The following is a 22,987-nucleotide window of genomic DNA, read 5'->3' on the forward strand; positions in this document are numbered from 1 at the left end:
TACGTGAAACGTTTTTAAACAATAGGCTGAAGGCTTAAACATTTCAAGTCATTTTAATGTGTATAAAAACCATTCTAGCAACACAAAAAGACATTTCACACATAAAACAAGACTGAGAAGAGTATAAACTAGCAGTTAAAAAAATGCCATTTTTCTTATCATTGCAATCGACAATACCATTTACGCGATTCAGGTAGATCTGAAGGACGATCGCTTCTTTTCTCCTTACTTAACATGCACCTTAATGTTATTGCCTTTAAAATGTATTATAACAATTAATGAAGTTATAGCGTAGTGTCTCACCTCTAATTCGCGCCATTCCTGTCAGAGTCCGTTAAAACTCTGTGCGCGCGCTGCCGATGTCAAGCACGCGACCTAAATCTAACGGACTTTTGACACGTATAATTTACATTTTCAGAGAATCGCGGAATTCGTGGCTTGACAAATTAATCTCAGTGTGATACTGGACACTCTTAAAATCAACACGACAACTTTCCAGATCAACATTAATCACGTAAGTGAAATGTATCGGATTCAGAGGGGATTTCATTGAAGGGTGAGTTGATTACATCTCTGATCAATAAATCTGACCTGTCAACAATCAGTCGAGGTAAACATATAGCAATATAAAACTGAATTACAAATGATAAACATGCTTTCAGGTATTAAAAAAATACCTATCAGGGATAACTTCACTGAGTCACATTCACATAAACTATAAATATTACAGTAAAATATTCAAGTATTTGTGTCGAGTGTGTGTCAGTGTTCAGGGAATGTTTCATTCACTCATTAAACAGTATTACATTCACCTCATAAAAATATGTCCAGAAAACTTTTCTTTTGCATTAGGTAGAGAATTTAGAGAATAAAATGTGCTTAATTGTCATTATAATAGTGTCGCAATGTAACAAATCTTGGTCCAAAAAATAAGCTTTGTTTTCTTTAAGCAAAATACCATTTTTATAATTTTGGTTTTGGGGTAAATATTAATATTCATTAAATATTAGATTCACACTTTCAGTATTCTGTTAAAAAAACTCAGTATGGCTAAAGGCCCGCTCACACCAAGAACAATAACTATAAACATAATTAATGTTGCCATCAGCTGGAAAAATCATTCTGTGATTCCAACGATATAGTTCCTCTGTACCGTTATCATTATAGTTGTGTGAACTGCTATTCTTTTACATTTAGAATTATTTTTAGAACTATATCTATATTTATAGTTTATGTCCTTGGTGTGAACAGGCTTTAAAAGGTCATATATCATTAAAGGATTAGTTTACTTCAGAATTAAAATTTCCTGATAATTTACTCACCCCCATGTGCATCACAGAGCAGTGCAAGACGAGCATTTGTGGTTAAAAAGAATATAATCTTTATTTTTTTTAGAAAATGTCCGATGGTTTCTCTAGATAAGACTCTTATTCCTCGTCTGGGATCATGTAGAGCTCTTTGAAGCTGCACTGAAACTGACATTTGGACCTTCAACCCGTTGAACTCCAGTGAAGTCCACTATATGGAGAAAAATCCTGGAATGTTTTCCTCAAAAACCTTCATTTCTTTTCCACTGAAGAAAGAAAGACATGAACATCTTGGATGACATGGAGGAGAGTAAATTATCAGGACATTTTAATTCTGAAGTGAACTAATCCTTAAAGGAACAGCCATTGTGCACATTAACCACACAGATCACTGTTAATGAGGTCACAGTCAGGCATAGCGTTGGATCAGCTCGGCAGCGACGGCGTTCTGCGGCGTATCTCGTGCTGTAGCTGCTCCTTCAGCGTGGACACCTGCTCCTCCAGACCCTTGACGCGCTGCCGGTGAGCTCTCTCGCGCGCGGCCAGCGTTCGCTCGGCCTCTCTCTGACTGACGCGCAGTCTCTCGGCCTCCCGCTGGGCGTCCTCACGCAGACGGGCCGACTGCTCGCTGGCGCTGTGACTCTGCTCCAGCTCGGCCAGCTGAGCCTGAAACACGCAACACGCATGAAACACCACACACACTTCACGCAGTCCAAAACAACTACCAATGAACACCCTCTGTAACCATAGCAACAGCAGAAACCATAGCAACCCCCAACACCATGTCGAATGTGTTTCTACGAAGCACAAAACACACAAACTTGACCCGTTCTTACTCACCAGACACAGCGCAATCTTCGGTTTCACGCCGCACAACTCTTCCTTACAAGCACAGCGATGAAAACATCACACACACACACACTTCACAACATTAATCCAGCTCATCACTCATTAGTGTTTGCAGGGCTCCAGACTGACGAAACGATCACATTCACGACCCTCACTGTCTCGTAGTGTAACTAGTTTGCTGGAGTTCGCAGATACAAAAACACTTAGTATAAAGCCAGATGAAACAGGAGAAACAACGATCCAGTTAGAAGGCTTTTCAAGGTCCGTTCACACCAAGAGCGATAACTATAACGATAACAGTAAAGATATAGTTCTAAAAATCGTTCTAAATATAAAGAGTCCACACAACAACTATAACGATAACGACACAAAGTAACGGTATCATTGGAATCACTTTCAGAACAAATTTTTTTTGCAGCTGATGAATGATAAAAACATTGACAGCCAATCAGAATCCATCCTGCTGTAAAGAGCTCGAGTATTTAAAGCCTACGAAGCTGCAGCGCTTATAATAAACAGAACTATATCGTGCATTGGTGTGGAAGCTAATATAGTTATCGTTCGTTGATGTGGATGCTAATATAGTTATCTTTATAGTTATCGTTATAGTTATCGTGCGTTGGTGTGGATGCTAATATAGTTATCGTTCGTTGATGTGGATGCTAATATAGTTATCTTTATAGTTATCGTTATAGTTATCGTGCGTTGGTGTGGATGCTAATATAGTTATCTTTATAGTTATCGTACGTTGATGTGAATGCTAATATATTTATCGTTCATTGATGTGGATGCTAATATAGTTATCGTTATTGTTATCATACGTTGATGTGAATGCTAATATAATTATCGTTTGTTGATGTGGATGCTATTATAGTTATCGTTATAGTTATCATGCGTTGGTGTGGACGCTAATATAGTTATCATTATAGTTATCGTCGTTGGTGTGGAAGCTAATATAGTTATCTTTATAGTTATCGTGCCATGGTGTGGATGCTAATATAATTATCGTTCGTTGATGTGGATGCTAATATAGTTATCTTTATACTTATCGTTATAGTTATCGTGCGTTGGTGTGGATGCTAATATAGTTATCTTTATAGTTATCGTACGTTGATGTGAATGCTAATATATTTATCGTTCATTGATGTGGATGCTAATATAGTTATCGTTATTGTTATCATACGTTGATGTGAATGCTAATATAATTATCGTTCGTTGATGTGGATGCTATTATAGTTATCGTTATAGTTATCATGCGTTGGTGTGGACGCTAATATAGTTATCATTATAGTTATCGTCGTTGGTGTGGAAGCTAATATAGTTATCTTTATAGTTATCGTGCCATGGTGTGGATGCTAATATAATTATCGTTCGTTGATGTGGATGCTAATATAGTTATCTTTATACTTATCGTTATAGTTATCGTGCGTTGGTGTGGATGCTAATATAGTTATCTTTATAGTTATCGTACGTTGATGTGAATGCTAATATATTTATCGTTCATTGATGTGGATGCTAATATAGTTATCGTTATTGTTATCATACGTTGATGTGAATGCTAATATAATTATCGTTCGTTGATGTGGATGCTATTATAGTTATCGTTATAGTTATCATGCGTTGGTGTGGACGCTAATATAGTTATCGTTCGTTGATGTGGATGCTAATATAGTTATCTTTATAGTTATCGTTATAGTTATCGTGCGTTGGTGTGGATGCTAATATAGTTATCGTTCGTTGATGTGGATGCTAATATAGTTATCTTTATAGTTATCGTTATAGTTATCGTGCGTTGGTGTGGATGCTAATATAGTTATCGTTCGTTGATGTGGATGCTAATATAGTTATCTTTATAGTTATCGTTATAGTTATCGTGCGTTGGTGTGGATGCTAATATAGTTATCTTTATAGTTATCGTACGTTGATGTGAATGCTAATATATTTATCGTTCACTGATGTGGATGCTAATATAGTTATCGTTATTGTTATCATACGTTGATGTGAATGCTAATATAATTATCGTTCGTTGATGTGGATGCTATTATAGTTATCGTTATAGTTATCATGCGTTGGTGTGGACACTAATATAGTTATCATTATAGTTATCGTCGTTGGTGTGGAAGCTAATATAGTTATCTTTATAGTTATCGTGCCATGGTGTGGATGCTAATATAATTATCGTTCGTTGATGTGGATGCTAATATAGTTATCTTTATACTTATCGTTATAGTTATCGTGCGTTGGTGTGGATGCTAATATAGTTATCTTTATAGTTATCGTACGTTGATGTGAATGCTAATATATTTATCGTTCATTGATGTGGATGCTAATATAGTTATCGTTATTGTTATCATACGTTGATGTGAATGCTAATATAATTATCGTTCGTTGATGTGGATGCTATTATAGTTATAGTTATCATGCGTTGGTGTGGACGCTAATATAGTTATCATTATAGTTAACGTCGTTGGTGTGGAAGCTAATATAGTTATCTTTATAGTTATCGTTATAGTTATCGTGCCATGGTGTGGATGCTAATATAATTATCGTTCGTTGATGTGGATGCTAATATAGTTATCTTTATACTTATCGTTATAGTTATCGTGCGTTGGTGTGGATGCTAATATAGTTATCTTTATAGTTATCGTACGTTGATGTGAATGCTAATATAATTATCATTCGTTGATGTGGATGCTAATATAGTTATCTTTATAGTTATCGTGTGTTGGTGTGGGTGCTAATATAGTTATCTTTATAGTTATCGTGTGTTGATGTGGATGCTAATATAGTTATCGTTATTGTTATCGTACGTTGATGTGAATGCTAACATAATTATCGTTCGTTGATGTGGATGCTATTATAGTTATCGTTTAAGTTATCATGCGTTGGTGTGGACGCTAATATAGTTATCGTCGTTGGTGTGGAAGCTAATATAGTTATCTTTATAGTTATCGTTATAGTTATCGTGCCTTGGTGTGGATGCTAATATAATTATCGTTCGTTGATGTGGATGCTAATATAGTTATCTTTATACTTATCGTCATAGTTATCGTGCGTTGGTGTGGATGCTAATATAGTTAACTTTATAGTTATCGTACGTTGATGTGAATGCTAATATAATTATCATTCGTTGATGTGGATGCTAATATAGTTATCTTTATAGTTATCAGTATAGTTATCGTGCGTTGGTGTGGATGCTAATATAGTTATCTTTATAGTTATCGTACGTTGATGTGAATGCTAACAATTATCGTTCGTTGATGTGGATGCTATTATAGTTATCGTTATAGTTATCATGCGTTGGTGTGGAAGCTAATATAGTTATCTTTATAGTTATCGTGCGTTGGTGTGGAAGCTAATATAGTTATCTTTATAGTTATCGTTATAGTTATCGTGCGTTGGTGTGGATGCTAATATAGTTATCGTTCGTTGATGTGGATGCTATTATAGTTATCGTTATAGTTATCATGCGTTGGTGTGGATGCTAATATAGTTGTCGTCGTTGGTGTGGAAGCTAATATAGTTATCTTTATAGTTATCGCTATAATTATCGTTCGTTGATGTGGATGCTAATATAGTTATCGTTATTGTTATCATACGTTGATGTGAATGCTAATATAATTATCGTTCGTTGATGTGGATGCTATTATAGTTATCGTTATAGTTATCATGTGTATAGTTACATTTACCATGGTAATGAGCTGCTATGTGTGGTTTTACCAGTGGTTATCATAATCTACAAATGTATGATACTATAGGGAAGACTAATGGTTAATTTTAATTATTTACATTGACCCTATAAAAATGAGGTTGTTACCATTTTTACAGATGTTACTGCTTTATTAAATGAAACTCAAGCTACTGTCAAATGTGCACTTCTGGGAGACAAAATACATAATATTATAAATAATAATAATTATTGATCTGGTGCTGGCACGTCAGATCTTCTGATGTTAGTCTGGAGCCCTGGTTGGTGTGTAAAAGTGTACCTGCAGCAGCACGATCTGTCTCTGAGCGTCCTGCAGCTCCTGTTCAACGGTGTTGAGCGAACGATCCAGGCGGCCTTTTTCCGCACACAGACGCATGCTGCTCTCCTCCGTCTTCAGCTTCTGACGCTCCACCTGAGGAATCAAAACAGACCGTCAACAGAAGCTCGCTGCGTCCAATCCTGCCGTCGCCACTCCCGTCTCACCTTATCCAGCGTGTTTCTCAGCGCGGCCTTGTCTTTCTCCAGCCGGACAGCCTGTCTCTCTGCATCTCTCTTCTCGGTCTCCAATAGGGCCACGGCTCGCTGCAGGCTGCGCAGACGCTCCTCTGCAGACGCTCGCTCCGTCTGCGCAGACTGCAAACTGCTCTGGGCCTCGGTCAGGCCGTCGACCCTCTGCCGCAGAGCCTGCGTGAGCATGTTTTCACACCTCTCTTTTAAAGGAATCGGTCTCAGACCACTTTAAAAAGAACTCTTTGCGTTCACACTGGCACTGCTATTAAAAGTGAAGTCAGATCTCTTTAGTCCAGAACAGTTTGGTCTGAGACCAATTTTAATTCACACTGAAGTTTTCAAACCAATGTAACTAATTAACGAGTTGGCAATTTCGTATGAGTTTGTACAATTTGATGCAGATGAAAACGCATGATTTTTAGGAATAACTAAGCATCGAACCCTAGGTCTAACCCTCAGTGGGGCGTAAGATCGTACGAAAATGAATGAGATCGTTTGAAGTCATACGAATAGCAAGGTTAAATACTTAAAATTTTTGCCATCGTAATGTTTTGGTTGGTTTGGTTGTTTGTTGAAAATTATAATTATATATATATATATATATATATATATTTTTTTTTTTAAGATTTTTTTTTGACATTTTGCCTTTATTATGAAAGGACAGTAAGCAAACAGGAAGCCAAGTGGGAGAGAGAGGGGGACAGGGTCGGGAAACTTGTGTCCGAAGCTCAACAGCGCTATATGCCAGCGTGCTGCCCACGAGGCTATCGGCACCAACATAATATTAATTATTATATTATTTCTTATGTTTTTTATTTCTTATATATTTTATTATATTATTTCTTAATAATAAAAAATATTAGAATATTACTACAATAGTAATTTATTTAATGCCGGGGATTAAGATCATACATAAATGTAGGAATGAGTTTATATGAATTTATTCGAATTCAACAGCAATTCGCCAAAAAGTAAAATAGTTTTGCCAATTTTTGCCATCGGAATGTGTTGGTTGTAATAATATTAATTGTAATATTACTTATTTTTCTTAATAATAAAAAAATCTTTGAATATTATTACAATAGTAATATACTTGACATACTTTTGACAGCATTTTAAGCTTTAACCATTTTAACTTTTATTTTAAAACCTTGAATCTTCATTTACTCTGAGCTCAAATAAACAAATGAAGTGAATAAAATAAGTTAAAATAAAATATGTTCAAGTCAAGTTAAAATACGTTAGGGTTACCTTTTTTACATTCTCTGTTTTTTTTAACATAAAAATGCGTTGCGTTTGGTACATTGACATTTAAAGCTACATTTCTGCGAAGTGACAAGACCCAAGTGTGAAGACGCTCACTCACCTCCTGTGTGTTGTGCAGCTCTGTCTCCAGCTCAGATCTGCGCAGCTGACTCTGGCTCAGTTCCGACTGCAGCGTCTGCACGCGCTCCGTGAGGGCGGCGATGTTTCGCTTCCCGTCCGACGCAGACGCTCTGAGTCCGTCCACGCGCTCCTGAAAGACACAAGACATCACACAATCATTTCTGCTGACCTCTCTCTCTCTCTGGACGTCAATCTCTCTGCGCTCACCTGCAGCTGTCTGCGCTCGCTCTCAGCCTGTCCCAGCGTCTTCTGCAGCGCAGCGAGACGCCCCTGGGTGGCACTGTGGGCGGCGGTGACTTCCTGCAGGCTCTGGGAGAAAGCGAGCGCTCTCTCTTTCTGAACGCTCTCTCCGTCCTGAGCTTTAGACAGCAATGCCGTCAATCTGTCCACTTCCCGCTGAAGAGACGAGATGCGAGATTCGCCCTCTGCCACCTGAAACGCGCGTCAGAGCATTAGCGATCATCAGCTATCAGCACAACAGTCAAGTTTATTTGTAAAACAATTACGTTTAACATTATCCCTGATGCTGTGCAGAAAATTCCACCAATCAGACAGTTTTGGTGAGCAAATCGCACCAAAAGAGCTCTTTAGCTTCACCCACTTCCCTTAAGCACCAACGCTACTAACGCCCTCTATTGTGGATGAGAGATACTGCGAGTGCGATGGGGCTGATGGGAGTTTGGTACCTGTTTGACGGCGCTCTCGTGGCGGTCGTGAGCCGTCTGGATCTCCATCTCTCTCTCGGCCAGACTCAGTCTCAGTCTCTGCAGCTCTCCCTCGAGACTCCGCCTCCCCAACTCCACTCGTGTGCCCCGCCCCTCGGCCGCCTCCAGAGCCTCACGCAGCCGCCGACGCTCCGCCTCCAAACGTGCCTCGCCAGCGCGCAGCTTACTGCACTGCTCCTGCAGGGGGCGACAGGCGAAGTTACTGCCAGTCCACATTATTTTAGATCAATTAAGATGTGAGCAGCCTCTGACCTCCACGCGCTTGCGCTCAGCCTCGGCGTTCAGTGAAAGTCTCTCCAGCTCTTTGATTCGCTCGTTTAACGCTCGTCGCTCTCTCTCTCCTCTCCGCAGGGACTCGTCCTGCTGATGTAGCAGAGCTTGAGCCGACGACAGTTTTCCATCCACAGCACGCTTATCTACACACAATCAACACACCAGTCCAGAAATGAGCTGAATGAATCTGACCAATCGTGATGAGGAAAACAATCAAAAACCCAAAACAAGTTTATTTTAAAATTCGGGTGTCTGTCGTCATCACAATGAGCTTTATATGAAAGCGAGGGCAGTTAGATGTGCGTTACCCTCCTGGCACTCCTGTAGTGTGGTGTGTAGCTGAATGAGGCGCTGGTGGGCGGCGTCTCTCTCTGTGGTCATTTCCTCTAATTCCCTCTGCAGTGACCCCAGTTGACCCCGAGCCTCGTCCTACACACACATGAATCACATGGGACAGTCCTAGTTATTATTAGTGTGTGTGACTAAAGCATCTGTAGTGCGTGTAGTCGTAGTAGTTATCGTAATAGTTCTAGTGATTGTAACAGTCCTAGTGATCGTAACAGTCCTAGTTATCGTAATAATTCTAGTTATCGTAATTGTTCTTGCTATCATAATAGTTGTAGTTATAGTAATAGTTCTAGTTATCGTAACAGTCCTAGTTATCGTAATAGTCCTAGTGATTGTAACAGTCCTAGTAATTGTAACAGTCCTAGTTATCGTAACAGTCCTAGTTATCGTAATAGTCCTAGTGATCGTAACAGTCCTAGTGATTGTAACAGTTCTAGTTATCGTAATAATTCTAGTTATCGTAATTGTTCTTGCTATCATAATAGTTGTAGTTATCGTAATAGTCCTAGCTATCGTAACAGTCCTAGTGATCGTAACAGTCCTAGTTATCGTAATAGTCCTAGTGATCGTAACAGTCCTAGTGATTGTAACAGTCCTAGTGATCGTAACAGTCCTAGTGATTGTAACAGTTCTAGTTATCGTAATAATTCTAGTTATCGTAATTGTTCTTGCTATCATAATAGTTGTAGTTATCGTAATAGTCCTAGCTATTGTAATAGTCCTAGTTATCGTAATAGTTCTAGTTATCATAACAGTCCTAGTTATCGTAATAGTTCTAGTTATTGTAATAATTCTAGTTATCGTAATTGTTCTTGCTATCATAATAGTTGTAGTTATCGTAATAGTCCTAGCTATCGTAATAGTCCTAGTTATCGTAATAGTTCTAGTTATCATAACAGTCCTAGTTATCGTAATAGTTCTAGTTATCGTAATAATTCTAGTTATCTTAATTGTTCTTGCTACCGTAATTGTTCTTGCTACCGTAATAGTTGTAGTTATTGTAATAGTCCTAGTAATCGTAACAGTCCTAGTTATCGTAATAGTTCTAGTTATCATAACCTTCCATAACAGTTCTAGTTAAAATAGTTATAATATCGTAATAGTTCTTGCTATCGTAATAGTTGTAGCTATCGTAATAGTTCTAGTTATCGTTCGTGTGTGTGACTAAAGCATCTGTAGTGTGTGTAGTCGCATTACTCGGCCTCTCTGAGCCTCTCGCAGCTCCTGCAGGAAGTCTCTGAGGCCGCTGCGCAGGGTTTCCGGGTCCAGCTCAGGTAGGGCGACGGGCAGCGGGGCGTCTGTCCTCTCTGGAGAGAGCGGCCGCAGCACGATGGTGTTATCCGGAGTGATGTTACCTGCCACATCTGACAGAGAGCAGAGAAAGGATTGAGATAAAGCAGAACTCAAATCCCACAACTTTGTTTAAAAAAACTAATCTAACCTTTGGGTGGCGATAGCGAGCAGTGCAGTGGAGACACGCTCCTATGGCGAGACATCATCCCCGAGGTCAGCGAGGAAGGGGAGGAGCCTGCTGGGCTCCGCCCCCTGCTGCTGCTCCGCCCACTGGCCCCGATGCCCAGCGTACGCGTGAGCGCCGACTGCAGGCTGCACAGCCTGAACTCCAGATCCCTGCGGCCCGCCTCTGCACGCGATAATTCCGCCTCCGTCGCAGCCAGACGGCCCTGCGCCTCACTCAGCTCCAGCTGCAGCTGCGCAGACGCATCAGAGGTCGACTGAGCGCGAACGGAGAGGTTACGCGCCTCGTCTTGAAGCTTCTTCTCACAGCCGCGAGCTTCCTGTAGCTGAGACGTCAACTCTCGCTCACGACTGCGCCAACACAACTCGCTCTCGCTCAGACGCCTCTGTAGAGAAGCCAGCTAGAAACAGACAGACAGAGTGAGACATCTTTTCAATTTAATTTAAATCTGTGTAATTGTATGAGATCTCACCTCTTTCTGAAGAGAGTTTCTGCTAGTTTCCGTGTCGGCGAGTCTCTGTTTGAACGAGATCAGTTCTCTCGCTCGCTCCTCGTCCTTCTGGTCCTCCGCAGACAGACGCGTCTGCAGTTCAGCCATCTGCTTGGCCTTCTGCTCGCGCTCGGCGTCCAGAACTTTCACCTGACGGCACAGAGAGTCACGCACACGTCACACCACAGCTCTTCATCCTCACTCTCTCAACGCTCACGCGTTCAGCCTCGGTCTGACCTGTCTGCGCAGCTCCTGCAGCTCCCTGCGCGCATCCAGTCTGGATCTCTCCACCTCACGCAGACAGCTGCGCAGATCTGACACCTCCTTCTGCGCAGACGCCAGACTCTCCTCCAGCAGAGACACTTTCTGCTGCTCCTCCTCACACGCGCGCCTCACGCTGAACACAAAGCACAGTATAGTCCCTCCAATCAGCACTGCAGAAAGAACCTCATCTGATTGATAATTTGCATACTACTGTTCTAAATAGTATGCAGGTTTACAAGAGTATGTTAAAGTCTTCGTCGTCACCTGATTCTCTCACTCTCTGCCGCTCTCAGGGCTTCCCTCAGCTGCGCGTTGGATTGGCTGAGAGCGTCCCTCTCCTTGGTGACATCACTGAGAGAGCGCCGTAGCTCCGCCCCATCTCGCCTATGCCCCTCCGCTGCCTCCCGTATCTGGCACAAACGCTTGTCCATCTCGAGAAGATCTCTCCTGGCACTGTCCCGGCTCTCCTCACTGGACGACAGCAGCGCGCGACACTCCTCCAACTACACGGGAAGGGGGGGCACAATTTATTCTCAATAACTCACGTTAATGTCGCGTTTTGCTCTTCAGGTTAACGTTTCAAACACAAACCTCTCTGAGAGCCGTGTCCGCTCGCGTCTGCTGGTCAGCGCAGTTCTCCTGCAGTCTGCGCAGCTCACGGCCATGTGCACTGGCTGCGTCCTGCAGTTGACTGCGCAGTTCCTGCAGTTCAGCATTTAGAGACGCGACTGCAGCCTAAGGACAAGATAACACACTCACTTACTAGAGAGCGAAAACTACAACACTTTTATTATAAATCAATAAAGTCAACAACACATTATCTGTGTTTCCATCCACGATATTCCAAATTTGTGCACAACTTTGGACGGAAACACAGCTAACGTTGTAAAACAGCGTTGAATTCTGACCCGCTCCTGGTCTCTGAGGAGCGCCGTCTCTCGGCTCAGTCTCTCCTGCTCCAGTGCTGCAGTGCTCAGCTCCGCCTGTAGGGCGCTCACCTTCTCCGTCAGAAGCGCCTTCTCTGCCTCCTTCATGGACAGCGCCTGCACGCGACATCAGACGGTTACGACAGAAGCGACAGATGCACGTCAGCTTCCCGCACAAGTCTCACCTGTTGTTTGTCCGTCTCCGCCTGTAACAGACTCTGGTCCCTGTCGCGCTGCAAGGAACGAAGCTCTTCCTGAAGTTCATCTCGCTCTCTCTCCAGCCGGATCATCTGCTCCTCCAGGTGTTCGCGGACCCGCCGCAGCGCCCCCTCCTGTTCAGCCTCCAGTCTGCAGCGCAGCGCCTCCTACAGGATTCACAGGCTCAGTCAGTATTACCTGTGTCACATGAACTCATATATAATCAAGAGGCCAGCGATCGTATGACCTTCTGATTGGTCAGTCTCTCCAGCTCCTCCTGGTGGTCGGACAGGGCCGTGCGCAGAGCTCGCTGTGCTTCGTGTTGAGCGGCCGCGAGCGCGTCTCTCAGCGCGTCTTTCTCTTTCTCACTCTGAGACAGAACTGTCTCTCTCTCCGTGCGCAAACGCTTCAGCTCCACTAAACACACAGACAAACTAAACGTCATGATGAGGCGCATTTTAAAATAAAAACAAATGAAAAGGCAGCTCCTTTTTCTCTCGCATGAACAAATCTTTCTTGTGTAGCTGTCTCACATTCATGTACCTGATACTTTCTTAAATGTATCTTTCTTTCTCATGTACCCGTCTCTCTCTCATGAACTGCTCTCTCTCTCTGTCGTGTACCTGTCGTGCTGTCGTTACGCAATCTCAGGTTCTGGTTCTCCGACTCCAGCTGCTCACGGCGAGACTCGGTTTGATTTATCTGCTGCTGCAGCTCGTAAAGACTCGTCTCCAGAGCCTCCCTCTCCGACCTGCACACACACAGTCATCAATGAAACACACATGCATGTATTAACATTAATATCGCGACACAAATGTCTTCGGTCTCACCTGAAGGTGGCGATCTCCTCAGTCAGGGCGGCGTTCTCTCTCTCTGACGCCGTCAGCTGAACCAGAAGCCCCGCCCTCTCTCGCACTAGCTCCGCCCGCCCACGCCCCACCTCCTCCAGAGCGGCGCTCTGCCTGTCACCTTCACCGCGGATAGAACCAAGCTCCGCCTCCAGACCGCCCATCTCACCATTCAGCTGTTTGATTGACAGCAGCACATCAGAAACTGTTTATGAGGAACTGAGAGACAGACAGAATGAGAGAGAGAGAGAGAGTCACCTGTGTAATTCTGTCTTGCAGTTTGACTCTGTCTGCCTGCAGCGACTGAAGCTCCGCCTCCAGCCCCGCCCTGGCCAGCTCAGACTCCTGCAGTGATTGGTGGAGAGCGAGACGGACAGAGTCCAGCTCCAGCCGGTCCTGCTCGGAGCGGACGAGCTCGTCTCTGATGGTCAGTTTCTCTTGTTGCGCTTCTCTTCGCTGAGACAGCAGCGCATTCTTTTCCTCCTCCAGCTGTCAATCATTCAATCAACCAATATCATTGGTCCATTGAAAAAAACATTTCTCTACGTCTGCAAATAATATTAACCAAACAAATTCTAATGGGCAAACTCAAGCCCTGACCTAAATCAGTTAATATCATATTACAGAAGTTAAAATCATGTGTGAGTAATTGTGTGATTTTGTACCTGAACGATGAGGCTGTTGAGGTCAGATTTGTCCTGCGCGAGACTCTCGTTAATGGCGCTCATCTTAGCGAGAGAATCTCGGAGTGACGACTCCTCCGAGTGAAGCTTCGTGACCGTTAGCGAGAGTTCAGCGCGACTGCTTTCACTCTGCACATCAAAATACAAATATCTTCTGTTGTCAACAGAGCTTTTCATTACTAGTTTGACATGCGTTTTGTTTTTAATTGACTCAAACTCAGATTAGGTCAATTAAAGAGCATGTAAAAGAACGCAGTGAGTGTCTGACCCGGCCTGAGTGCGTCGCTCAGCTGTCGGTTCTCGGCCTCCATCAGCTGTCGGTCTGTCGCCCCCTGCTGGAGAGACTCTCTCAGCGCCGCCAGTTCGGCTCGCAGTGCAGAAGCACGACACTCGGACTCGTCCCAGAGCTGCTGACTGACACACACACACACACACACGTCAAGAACACGTCACACACTCGTGGCTCATTTGGGACACGTCACACTCACATTCTGTCCGTCTCTGCTCGTGCTCGGTCTCTCTCCAGCGCGGCGGCGTCTCTCTCATCTCGCTCGTGCTCTCGCTCTCTCTGCGCAGACGTCGCAGACAGCTGCAGCCTCTCACACTCCAGCTGCAGCAGCTGCACCTGCGTCTGCGCTGCCTGCGCCGCTTTACCTGCGTCGTCCTTCTCACTGAGAGAGAGAGGCAGACAGGTCTGGTCATTGATCACATGATCACTAAGTTTGATTGACAGGTGTCTTACCTGCTCAGCGCATCTCTCTCCTGTCTCAGTCGGTCTCTCTCTCTCACAGCTTTCTCTCTCTCTCTCTGAGCCTCGTCTCTCTCTCCCTGCAGCGTCTGCACACGGAGCTCCGCCTCCCGCCGGCTCGACTCCGCCTCCGTCTGCTGCCTGCGCAGCTGCTGGACTGACGACTGCGCGGACTGCAGACGCTCACGCAGCTCCTGCACACACACACACACACACACTGTGATAAACGTCAAGCCGCAGACGCGAGTCTGTCCATCTGTCCGTCTGTACCTGTAGCTGGATCTGTCTGTTGTTCAGAGTGGAGCGCAGTGCAGACAGACAGCTGTCAGGGATGATGGGTAGTGATGATGATGATGAGGATGAAGAGCGCAGCAGTGGCAGCAGAGACTCTTCAGTGTTTCCGTCCACACCGTCACTGTCAGAGAACACCAGCTACACACACACACACACATCAGTGAAGCAGTGACTCGTGTGAGTGTGAGAGAGTGTGTGTCATACCTGTGTGATGTCTCTGAGTGTGTGTGTGTGTGTGTCGTACCTGTGTGATGTCTCTGAGTGTGTGTGTGTGTTGTACCTGTGTGATGTCTCTGAGTGTGTGTGTGTGTTGTACCTGTGTGATGTCTCTGAGTGTGTTCTGCAGCGCTGCGGTGTGTGTCCTGAGTGTATTAACTTCAGTTTCCTCAAGGCTCCTCTGATCCTGATAACACACACGTCACTGGATTAGTGTTTGTGAGCTTCATCACATCTGACCTGTGATTGGTCACTTCACCTGCCCTCTTCCTGTTGTGGGCGGTTCCTCATGAGAAGATGAGATGATAATGTGGTCCAGTTCATGTCCAGATGAATAACTCAACAGCTGTACGACAGAGGCGAGTGTGAATACCTGCAGTTTCCTGTTGAGTGCTGCGACTTCCTGTTCTCGGTCCTCCACACGAGCTTTGAGACGCTCCAGCTCTCTCACTGCATCCACCAGCCTGACACACACACACACACACACACAGGTTTTAAACTTCATTTACTGAATAAACTTAAACAAGCTCCTATAATTACACACTTCAGTCACTAACTAGTGATGGTTAACTAGTCCAATACTGAGTTTACACATTCTATTGGTGGTCATTAAAAGCGCATAAATTACAACAATTATATGAGATTCCCTTTAGACAACTAATTAATTTATTAAACATGTATTAATTTAGTCCAGGAGTTCTCTAGATCCACTTTCCTGCAGAGTTCAGCTCCATCCTTGATCAAACTCTGCCTGTATCTCTAGTAATCATGAAGACCTTGATCAGCTTGTTCAGGAGTGTTTGATCAGGGTTGGAGCTGAACTCTGAAAGTGGACCTCGAGGGCCAGAGTTAGACCTTAACCAGCTGTAAGCGTGTAGTAACGGACCGTGTGTTGAGCTCGGCCCTCTCCGAGTCGCTCTTGGCCTGTAGCGTCATCATCTCCGTCACCGTCTCTCTCAGCTGCTGCTCCAGCTGCAGCCGCTGGCCCGTCTCTCTCTCCAGCAGCTGCGCAGACCCATCCTCACGGCTGCGCAGAGCCGCGCAGGCACTCACACACTGCAGCTGCACGCTCTGCGCCGCACACGCCAGCTCGTTACGCGCCTCGGACAGATCCCTGACGGACAGACAGAAAGAGCGTCAGCGTTGAATGCGCTTCGGCCGCAGGTGTGTCCGGCTGCAGTGATGCGGTCTGACCTCTCGGTGGCGCTCTTCAGCTCGCAGACGTGCCTGCGGAAGCCCACCACCTGCCTCCAGAGCGCCAGCAGACGGCTGTGCTCGCTGCTGAAGTAGCTGTGGAAAGACTGAACAAACGCACCGTGTTAAACTCTGGACCTTCACGCATGGGTTACAGTGATGCGGGCGGCCACACCCACCTCCTCCTCTCTCCTCCAATCAGATTCCCTCTGCTCCAGCTCCTCCCTCGCTTTGGTCCAATCAGCAGTGAGTCTGCGGATGTCCTGGCTGAGCGCCTCGTTGGCCAGTCCGGCCTGTTCCAGCTGCTCTCGCAGCATAGCGTTGACCGCCGACAGACCGCTGCTCCTGCGCACACGCAAACACGTTAAGCACACGCTCACGGCTGCAGGCTTACAGTGCAGACGCAGATCAGTGAGTGAGTGTGAGACCTCTGCTGTTCCTCCTCCAGGCGGATGAGGGCGCTCTCCAGCTCGCTGCTGGGCTCGTCGTCGTCGTGCCGGTGACCGTTACTGCCGCCCTACAACAACGAGAACCATGAGCTACAGCGTAACGGTCGGTTCACACAAAAACGTCAGATGCAGGTCAGCGGAATGAAAAAAGCAGAGGATCTAGAGACGCGTAACTTTAGCGCCGCATGTTTAGAACGCAACGGTGAAAGACGTCCGTCTAGAGCGTTTTCATTGAAAAACACTGGAAAAGTAGCGCAGTGGAACGGAAAAGATGTTCGGTGTGAACCGGCGCCAAAGACTGACATCGGGAAAAACTGACATTGCGATATTTTATTCTGCGATATATAATGTGTAATGTGGGAATTTTTGTACTGTAAAAAAAAAAAAAATCATAATAATTATAAATGGATAAAAAAAGTTTGTTCACACAAACTTTGAAGTTGGCTTGAGAAAGCCTGACCAGAAAGTTTGAAGTAGTTTTGAAGGTTTTCAGTTTGTAATAGTTTTACGCTGAATGGTCTAACGGGCATTTGGCAGTTTAAATTTGAATTTTGACAGTTGGAGTTTGAACAGTCTTGGCTCATTTATACATATAAAACAAAGTGATGCGTTTCCAATTCCACGTTATGAGCGAATCACGAGCCGCTCGCGTGAAAACAGACAGTGTCGTGCTTAAAGACTATTAAATCGCAGTTTTTTGATAATCGCTTTCGATTGTATTTCGATTTCTCGTTCAGCTCATGTACAGTGAGGCATTATGGGATGTATTGAAGCAGGCGTTGTTGAACTGACAGTAGATTTCTCCAGCAGCATCTGCTCCAGATCTCCACACTTCTTCTTGTACTGCAGGACCTGCACACACATCAGAGAACGAGTGCTTTTACAGAGGAAAAGGCCCAGTGTGTCTTTTATTGATTTAAACCCAGAGCTGTGTGTTGTACCTTGCCCTGTAGTTTCTGTACGAGCTGTGCTTGTCTCTGCTGCCCCTCCTGATACGCCGTGAGCTTGCGTTTATACGCCGCCTGCTCCTCGTCCAGCCGTCTGCGCAGATCCACGTTTTGCTGCGCCAGACTGCGAGACTCAGGAGAGTCCCGCCCGTCCTCGGCCGTCTCCAGCCGCAGCGCCTGCTCCAGCTGCGCACACAACACCGACATCATCACGAGCACTGCAGCTCCTGAGCAACCACACACAAGACCCTAGCAACCACACAGAAGACCCTAGCAACCACACATAACCCCTTAGCAACCACACAGAAGACCCTAGCAACCACACACAAGACCCGAGCAACCACACACAAGACCCTAGCAACCACCTAAAAGACCCTAGAGACCACACAGAAGACCCTAGCAACTACACATAACCCCTTAGCAACCACACAGAAGACCCTAGAAACCACACAGAAGACCCTAGCAACCACACAGATGACACTAGCAACCACCTAAAAGACCCTAGAAACCACACAGAAGACCCTAGCAACCACACAGATGACACTAGCAACCACCTAAAAGACCCTAGAGACCACACAGAAGACCCTAGCAACTACACATAACCCCTTAGCAACCACACAGAAGGCCCTAGAAACCACACAGAAGACCCTAGCAACCACACAGATGACACTAGCAACCACCTAAAAGACCCTAGAGACCACACAGAAGACCCTAGCAACTACACATAACCCCTTAGCAACCACACAGAAGACCCTAGAAACCACACAGAAGACCCTAGCAACCACACAGATGACACTAGCAACCACCTAAAAGACCCTAGAAACCACACAGAAGACCCTAACAACCACACAGATGACACTAGCAACCACCTAAAAGACCCTAGAGACCACACAGAAGACCCTAGCAACTACACATAACCCCTTAGCAACCACACAGAAGACCCTAGCAACCACACAGATGACACTAGCAACCACCTAAAAGACCCTAGAGACCACACAGAAGACCCTAGCAACTACACATAACACCTTAGTAACCACACAGAAAACCCTAGCAACCACCTAAAAGACCCTAGAGACCACACAGAAGACCCTAGCAACTACACATAACTCCTTTGCAACCACACAGAAGACCCTAGAAACCACACAGAAGACCCTAGAAACCACACAGAAGGCCCTAGAAACCACACAGAAGACCCTAGCAACCACACAGAAGACCCTAGCAACCACCTAAAAGACCCTAGAGACCACACAGAAGACCCTAGCAACTACACATAACCCCTTAGCAACCACACAGAAGACCCTAGCAACCACACAGATGACACTAGCAACCACCTAAAAGACCCTAGAAACCACACAGAAGACCCTAGCAACCACACAGATGACACTAGCAACCACCTAAAAGACCCTAGAGACCACACAGAAGACCCTAGCAACTACACATAACCCCTTAGCAACCACACAGAAGACCCTAGAAACCACACAGAAGACCCTAGCAACCACACAGATGACACTAGCAACCACCTAAAAGACCCTAGAAACCACACAGAAGACCCTAACAACCACACAGATGACACTAGCAACCACCTAAAAGACCCTAGAGACCACACAGAAGACCCTAGCAACTACACATAACCCCTTAGCAACCACACAGAAGACCCTAGCAACCACACAGATGACACTAGCAACCACCTAAAAGACCCTAGAGACCACACAGAAGACCCTAGCAACTACACATAACACCTTAGTAACCACACAGAAAACCCTAGCAACCACCTAAAAGACCCTAGAGACCACACAGAAGACCCTAGCAACTACACATAACTCCTTTGCAACCACACAGAAGACCCTAGAAACCACACAGAAGACCCTAGAAACCACACAGAAGGCCCTAGAAACCACACAGAAGACCCTAGCAACCACACAGATGACACTAGCAACCACCTAAAAGACCCTAGAGACCACACAGAAGACCCTAGCAACTACACATAACCCCTTAGCAACCACACAGAAGACCCTAGCAACCACACAGATGACACTAGCAACCACCTAAAAGACCCTAGAGACCACACAGAAGACCCTAGCAACTACACATAACACCTTAGCAACCACACAGAAAACCCTAGCAACCACCTAAAAGACCCTAGAAACCACACAGAAGACCATCGGACCCACTCATAACTCCTTTGCAACCACACAGAAGACCCTAGAAACCACACAGAAGACCCTAGCAACTACACATAATCCCTTAGCAACCACACAGAAGACCCTAGCAACGATCTACAACACCTAAGCCTCTAGTGCTGCATGATTTGGGGGAAAATGTAATTACGATTTTTCTGATTTAAAAAAAAATGTAATTATGATTTTAAGTGTGATTTTTTTAAAAAAAGCTCCAGGTTTGTGTTTGCCAAAATGTTATTTTATATCAATATGACTATAAAGTAAAATAATAATTATTAATATTTTGTTGTTACTACAATAATAATTATTATTAAACTAAAGTATTAAAATAAGAACTGTTCCTATTGTGTTATTAAAAATACAAAATAAAGAGAATTTTATTAAAATTTTTATTTATTACAATTTATTTACTACAGCTGTAACATTACAATACTAATATTTATGGCTGTCTTGATTTCTTCATTTTCACACGTTAAACCGTCAAGCTTTCATTTTGAAAACCGCAGCTTCTCTTTCGCTCACAGCAGACGGTTATGAGCGCTTCACGACTTTCTGGAAGATCATCGCTGTGTGTCGTGTTTCCAAACGCATGTTATAAGCGACTCAAACTCAGAGCTGTGACAGTGAAGCTGGCGCATGTTGTGTTTCCAATTCCACGTTATAAACGAATCGTGAGTCGATCGCGTGAAAACAGATGCAGTGCCGCGCTTCACTCTGAAACACGTAGCGCATATATTTATTTAATTAAATTTGATAGCTGCACTAAAGAACGCTCACATTTACCATTGTTTGGTGAATTCTCACAGATTTCAACGGGAATCCCAGCGATCAGGAATATAAAAATTTCCCCACACAGATTTCGGTAGATCGCCCTAGCAACCGTAAAACAACTCCCTGGCAACCTACACCACAGGTAAACACAGCTCACGTTCAAACTGTCTGAATAAATCACATTCTCCTGATGGGCCCCAAAATCACAGAGCCTGTTTACAGTCGCCATGGCAACATACCACTCCACTTCATTCCACTCCCCGTAACCACGGAGACGGGTCAACCTCGCTGAGACGCAGACAAAAGACAGAGCGTGTGTTCTCACCACACACACACAGTGTAAAACACAGTAAATATGGCACTGGCTATGATTCATCACACTGGAGAACAGCTTTGGGTTCTCAAAAGATCTCGACTGTAAGATGTTCTTTGTGGAGCTTAAACAGGTTCTTCGATGACATTAGACTGTGTTAGTGTGCGTTTCTCACTCTCTCGCTGATGGCGCTGTATTTGATGGCCAGTTCATCTCGTTCTGCTCGACTGTGAGCCAGAAGATCCTCCACACGACTCAGTTCTGCCTGCAGAACCCGGTTCTCCTCCTGGACCGACAGACCCGACGACATGCCTCCCGCTGACAGACAGAGACAGAATCTGTTGAGCTCAATCACAGCTAACAGGGAACGTTCTCAGAACGTTCTGGCAAGGTTCTCTCAAAGTTATGAACACACGTTCTTCCAGTAACGTTAATAGAACGTTCATTCAGAGTTATCTGGTCTTTAAAGTTCTCAAAACGTAAGCACAAAAACGTTATGTATCGTTAATTAACGTTTTTTAAATGTTACTAGTTTCAGAACGTCCAGAGAACATTCAAATGTAATGTTCCCATAATGTTTGAAGAATGATAAAATAACGTTCACATAACCAAGAAAAAACGTTTTAAAAACATTTAAAAACTGGATGTTTAGAACGTTAATTCAGAAATAACGTTTTTATAACGTAATGGGAACGTTCTTAGAACGCTAGAGCTGTGGCGGGAATCTCACCGCTGTCGCTCAGGTTTCTGGAGACGATCTCGCGCACGCGGGCCGGTAAACTGGACGCGGGTTCATCTGGAGAAGATCCTCGAACCGTCAGCCGCTTTTCTTCGGACAGAACGCTCTCCTCCAACCTCTGAAACACACACACACACACACACACACAACGCTATTATGCCACAGTGTGAGTGTGTGTGTGTCAGTAGCAGATGGTCTCAGTGGTGACCTGCTGTATATTTAGATCAGATCAGAACACACACCTGCGGCGTCACCGGAACCGACTGAACTAAACCAGCAAACACATTTCACTTACATTTATTAGTTATGTAATTTATCTTATCCAAAGCGACTCACAAATATGGAATATAATAAGCGATTCTTCCGATCAATCGATAATAATTAATAAAGTTAAATAAGTAAATGAACAACACCTGAATCACAGCCTCAAGTTTGGACTCGTTCGTGGTTTCAGAACCGCTCATGATGAAGTTATCAGATTCATTAGAATCGGACACAAATCAATATTCGAATAGAATAAACCGTTTAAAATCAGAGAATCGCGCCGTTAGAGCGGGAAAAAAAAAATCACGTGAACTCTCAGTCAGCGACGCATTTACGCGCAGAAATCCACTTCATAAACGAATCCAGATGATAATCCAGTTATCCCGACCCTTCCCGAACAGACCCGCGAACACACTGAGGAAAGAGAGACAGAATGAAAGACAGAGAGGAGGAGGAGGAGAGTGTGAGAGACAGCAGGAGGCTTTAATGAGATTGAGGGAGATTATACATGCAGGTGCTCGAGCGGATTCAAAAGAGAAACTGAAACAGCGACAATAAACTAATACAATACACACAATAAACAACTAATAAAACAAAGAGAATAAACGCGCGAGAGCTGCAGAAATACCAATAACACTTATCATTCCACACCGAAACTATTAAAAACATCGCGTGTAGCCTACTATAGAGTAGACCTACTGTATTATGACTTTTTTTTTATTTGTGACGTTTAATAATGTACTACTGCAATTTAACATGCTCAGTATGCACTAACTACCCCATCACCATGACAACAGCCCATCAACACACACGTCATCAGCAGAAATCCAGTCAGAGGTTGAGGAATTAGGGCCTACTTAAAAAGAGTCAACTAAGTTT

At 44.4% G+C, this 22,987-nt stretch overlaps 1 protein-coding gene and 1 long non-coding RNA gene across 2 annotated transcripts; both read right to left on the minus strand.

Moving 5' to 3' along the window:
• Positions 1-34: 34 nt before the first annotated feature.
• On the minus strand, positions 35-22,618 carry LOC127521369 (rootletin-like). The gene is made up of 36 exons (XM_051910595.1): positions 22,258-22,618; positions 21,836-21,962; positions 21,281-21,423; positions 17,836-18,027; positions 17,687-17,746; positions 16,874-16,962; positions 16,625-16,790; positions 16,446-16,552; positions 16,138-16,365; positions 15,625-15,715; positions 15,352-15,438; positions 15,012-15,173; positions 14,736-14,935; positions 14,482-14,664; positions 14,246-14,407; positions 13,976-14,120; positions 13,569-13,799; positions 13,293-13,486; positions 13,086-13,213; positions 12,710-12,879; positions 12,450-12,629; positions 12,247-12,381; positions 11,930-12,073; positions 11,603-11,841; positions 11,312-11,471; positions 11,057-11,224; positions 10,549-10,984; positions 10,305-10,471; positions 9,068-9,188; positions 8,739-8,902; positions 8,448-8,663; positions 7,969-8,193; positions 7,742-7,891; positions 6,349-6,549; positions 6,146-6,277; positions 35-1,973 (listed from the first exon to the last, which is right to left on the minus strand). Exons 1-36 carry the CDS (start codon positions 22,306-22,308, stop codon positions 1,734-1,736), a joined length of 5,994 nt encoding a protein of 1,997 aa, XP_051766555.1. The 5' UTR covers positions 22,309-22,618; the 3' UTR covers positions 35-1,733.
• Positions 5,080-5,400, minus strand: LOC127521376 (uncharacterized). The gene is made up of 2 exons (XR_007932341.1): positions 5,255-5,400; positions 5,080-5,125 (listed from the first exon to the last, which is right to left on the minus strand). It is a non-coding gene; the product is annotated as an uncharacterized LOC127521376 (long non-coding RNA).
• Positions 22,619-22,987: the final 369 nt, after the last annotated feature.

This window comes from Ctenopharyngodon idella, chromosome 10 (assembly GCF_019924925.1).
Source record: "Ctenopharyngodon idella isolate HZGC_01 chromosome 10, HZGC01, whole genome shotgun sequence".
In the NCBI taxonomy this organism is placed as follows: domain Eukaryota; kingdom Metazoa; phylum Chordata; class Actinopteri; order Cypriniformes; family Xenocyprididae; genus Ctenopharyngodon; species Ctenopharyngodon idella.

Coding starts and splice junctions, on each gene's coding strand:
- LOC127521369 (XM_051910595.1), bottom strand. CDS start 22,308: ATGAGCGGTTCTGAAACCACGAACGAGTCCAAACTTGAGGCTGTGATT. Junction 16,963..17,686: donor TGCTGCTGGAGAAATCTACT/GTCAGTTCAACA, acceptor TCGTTGTTGTAG/GGCGGCAGTAACGGTCACCG. Junction 15,439..15,624: donor CACTCAACAGGAAACTGCAG/GTATTCACACTC, acceptor GTGTGTTATCAG/GATCAGAGGAGCCTTGAGGA.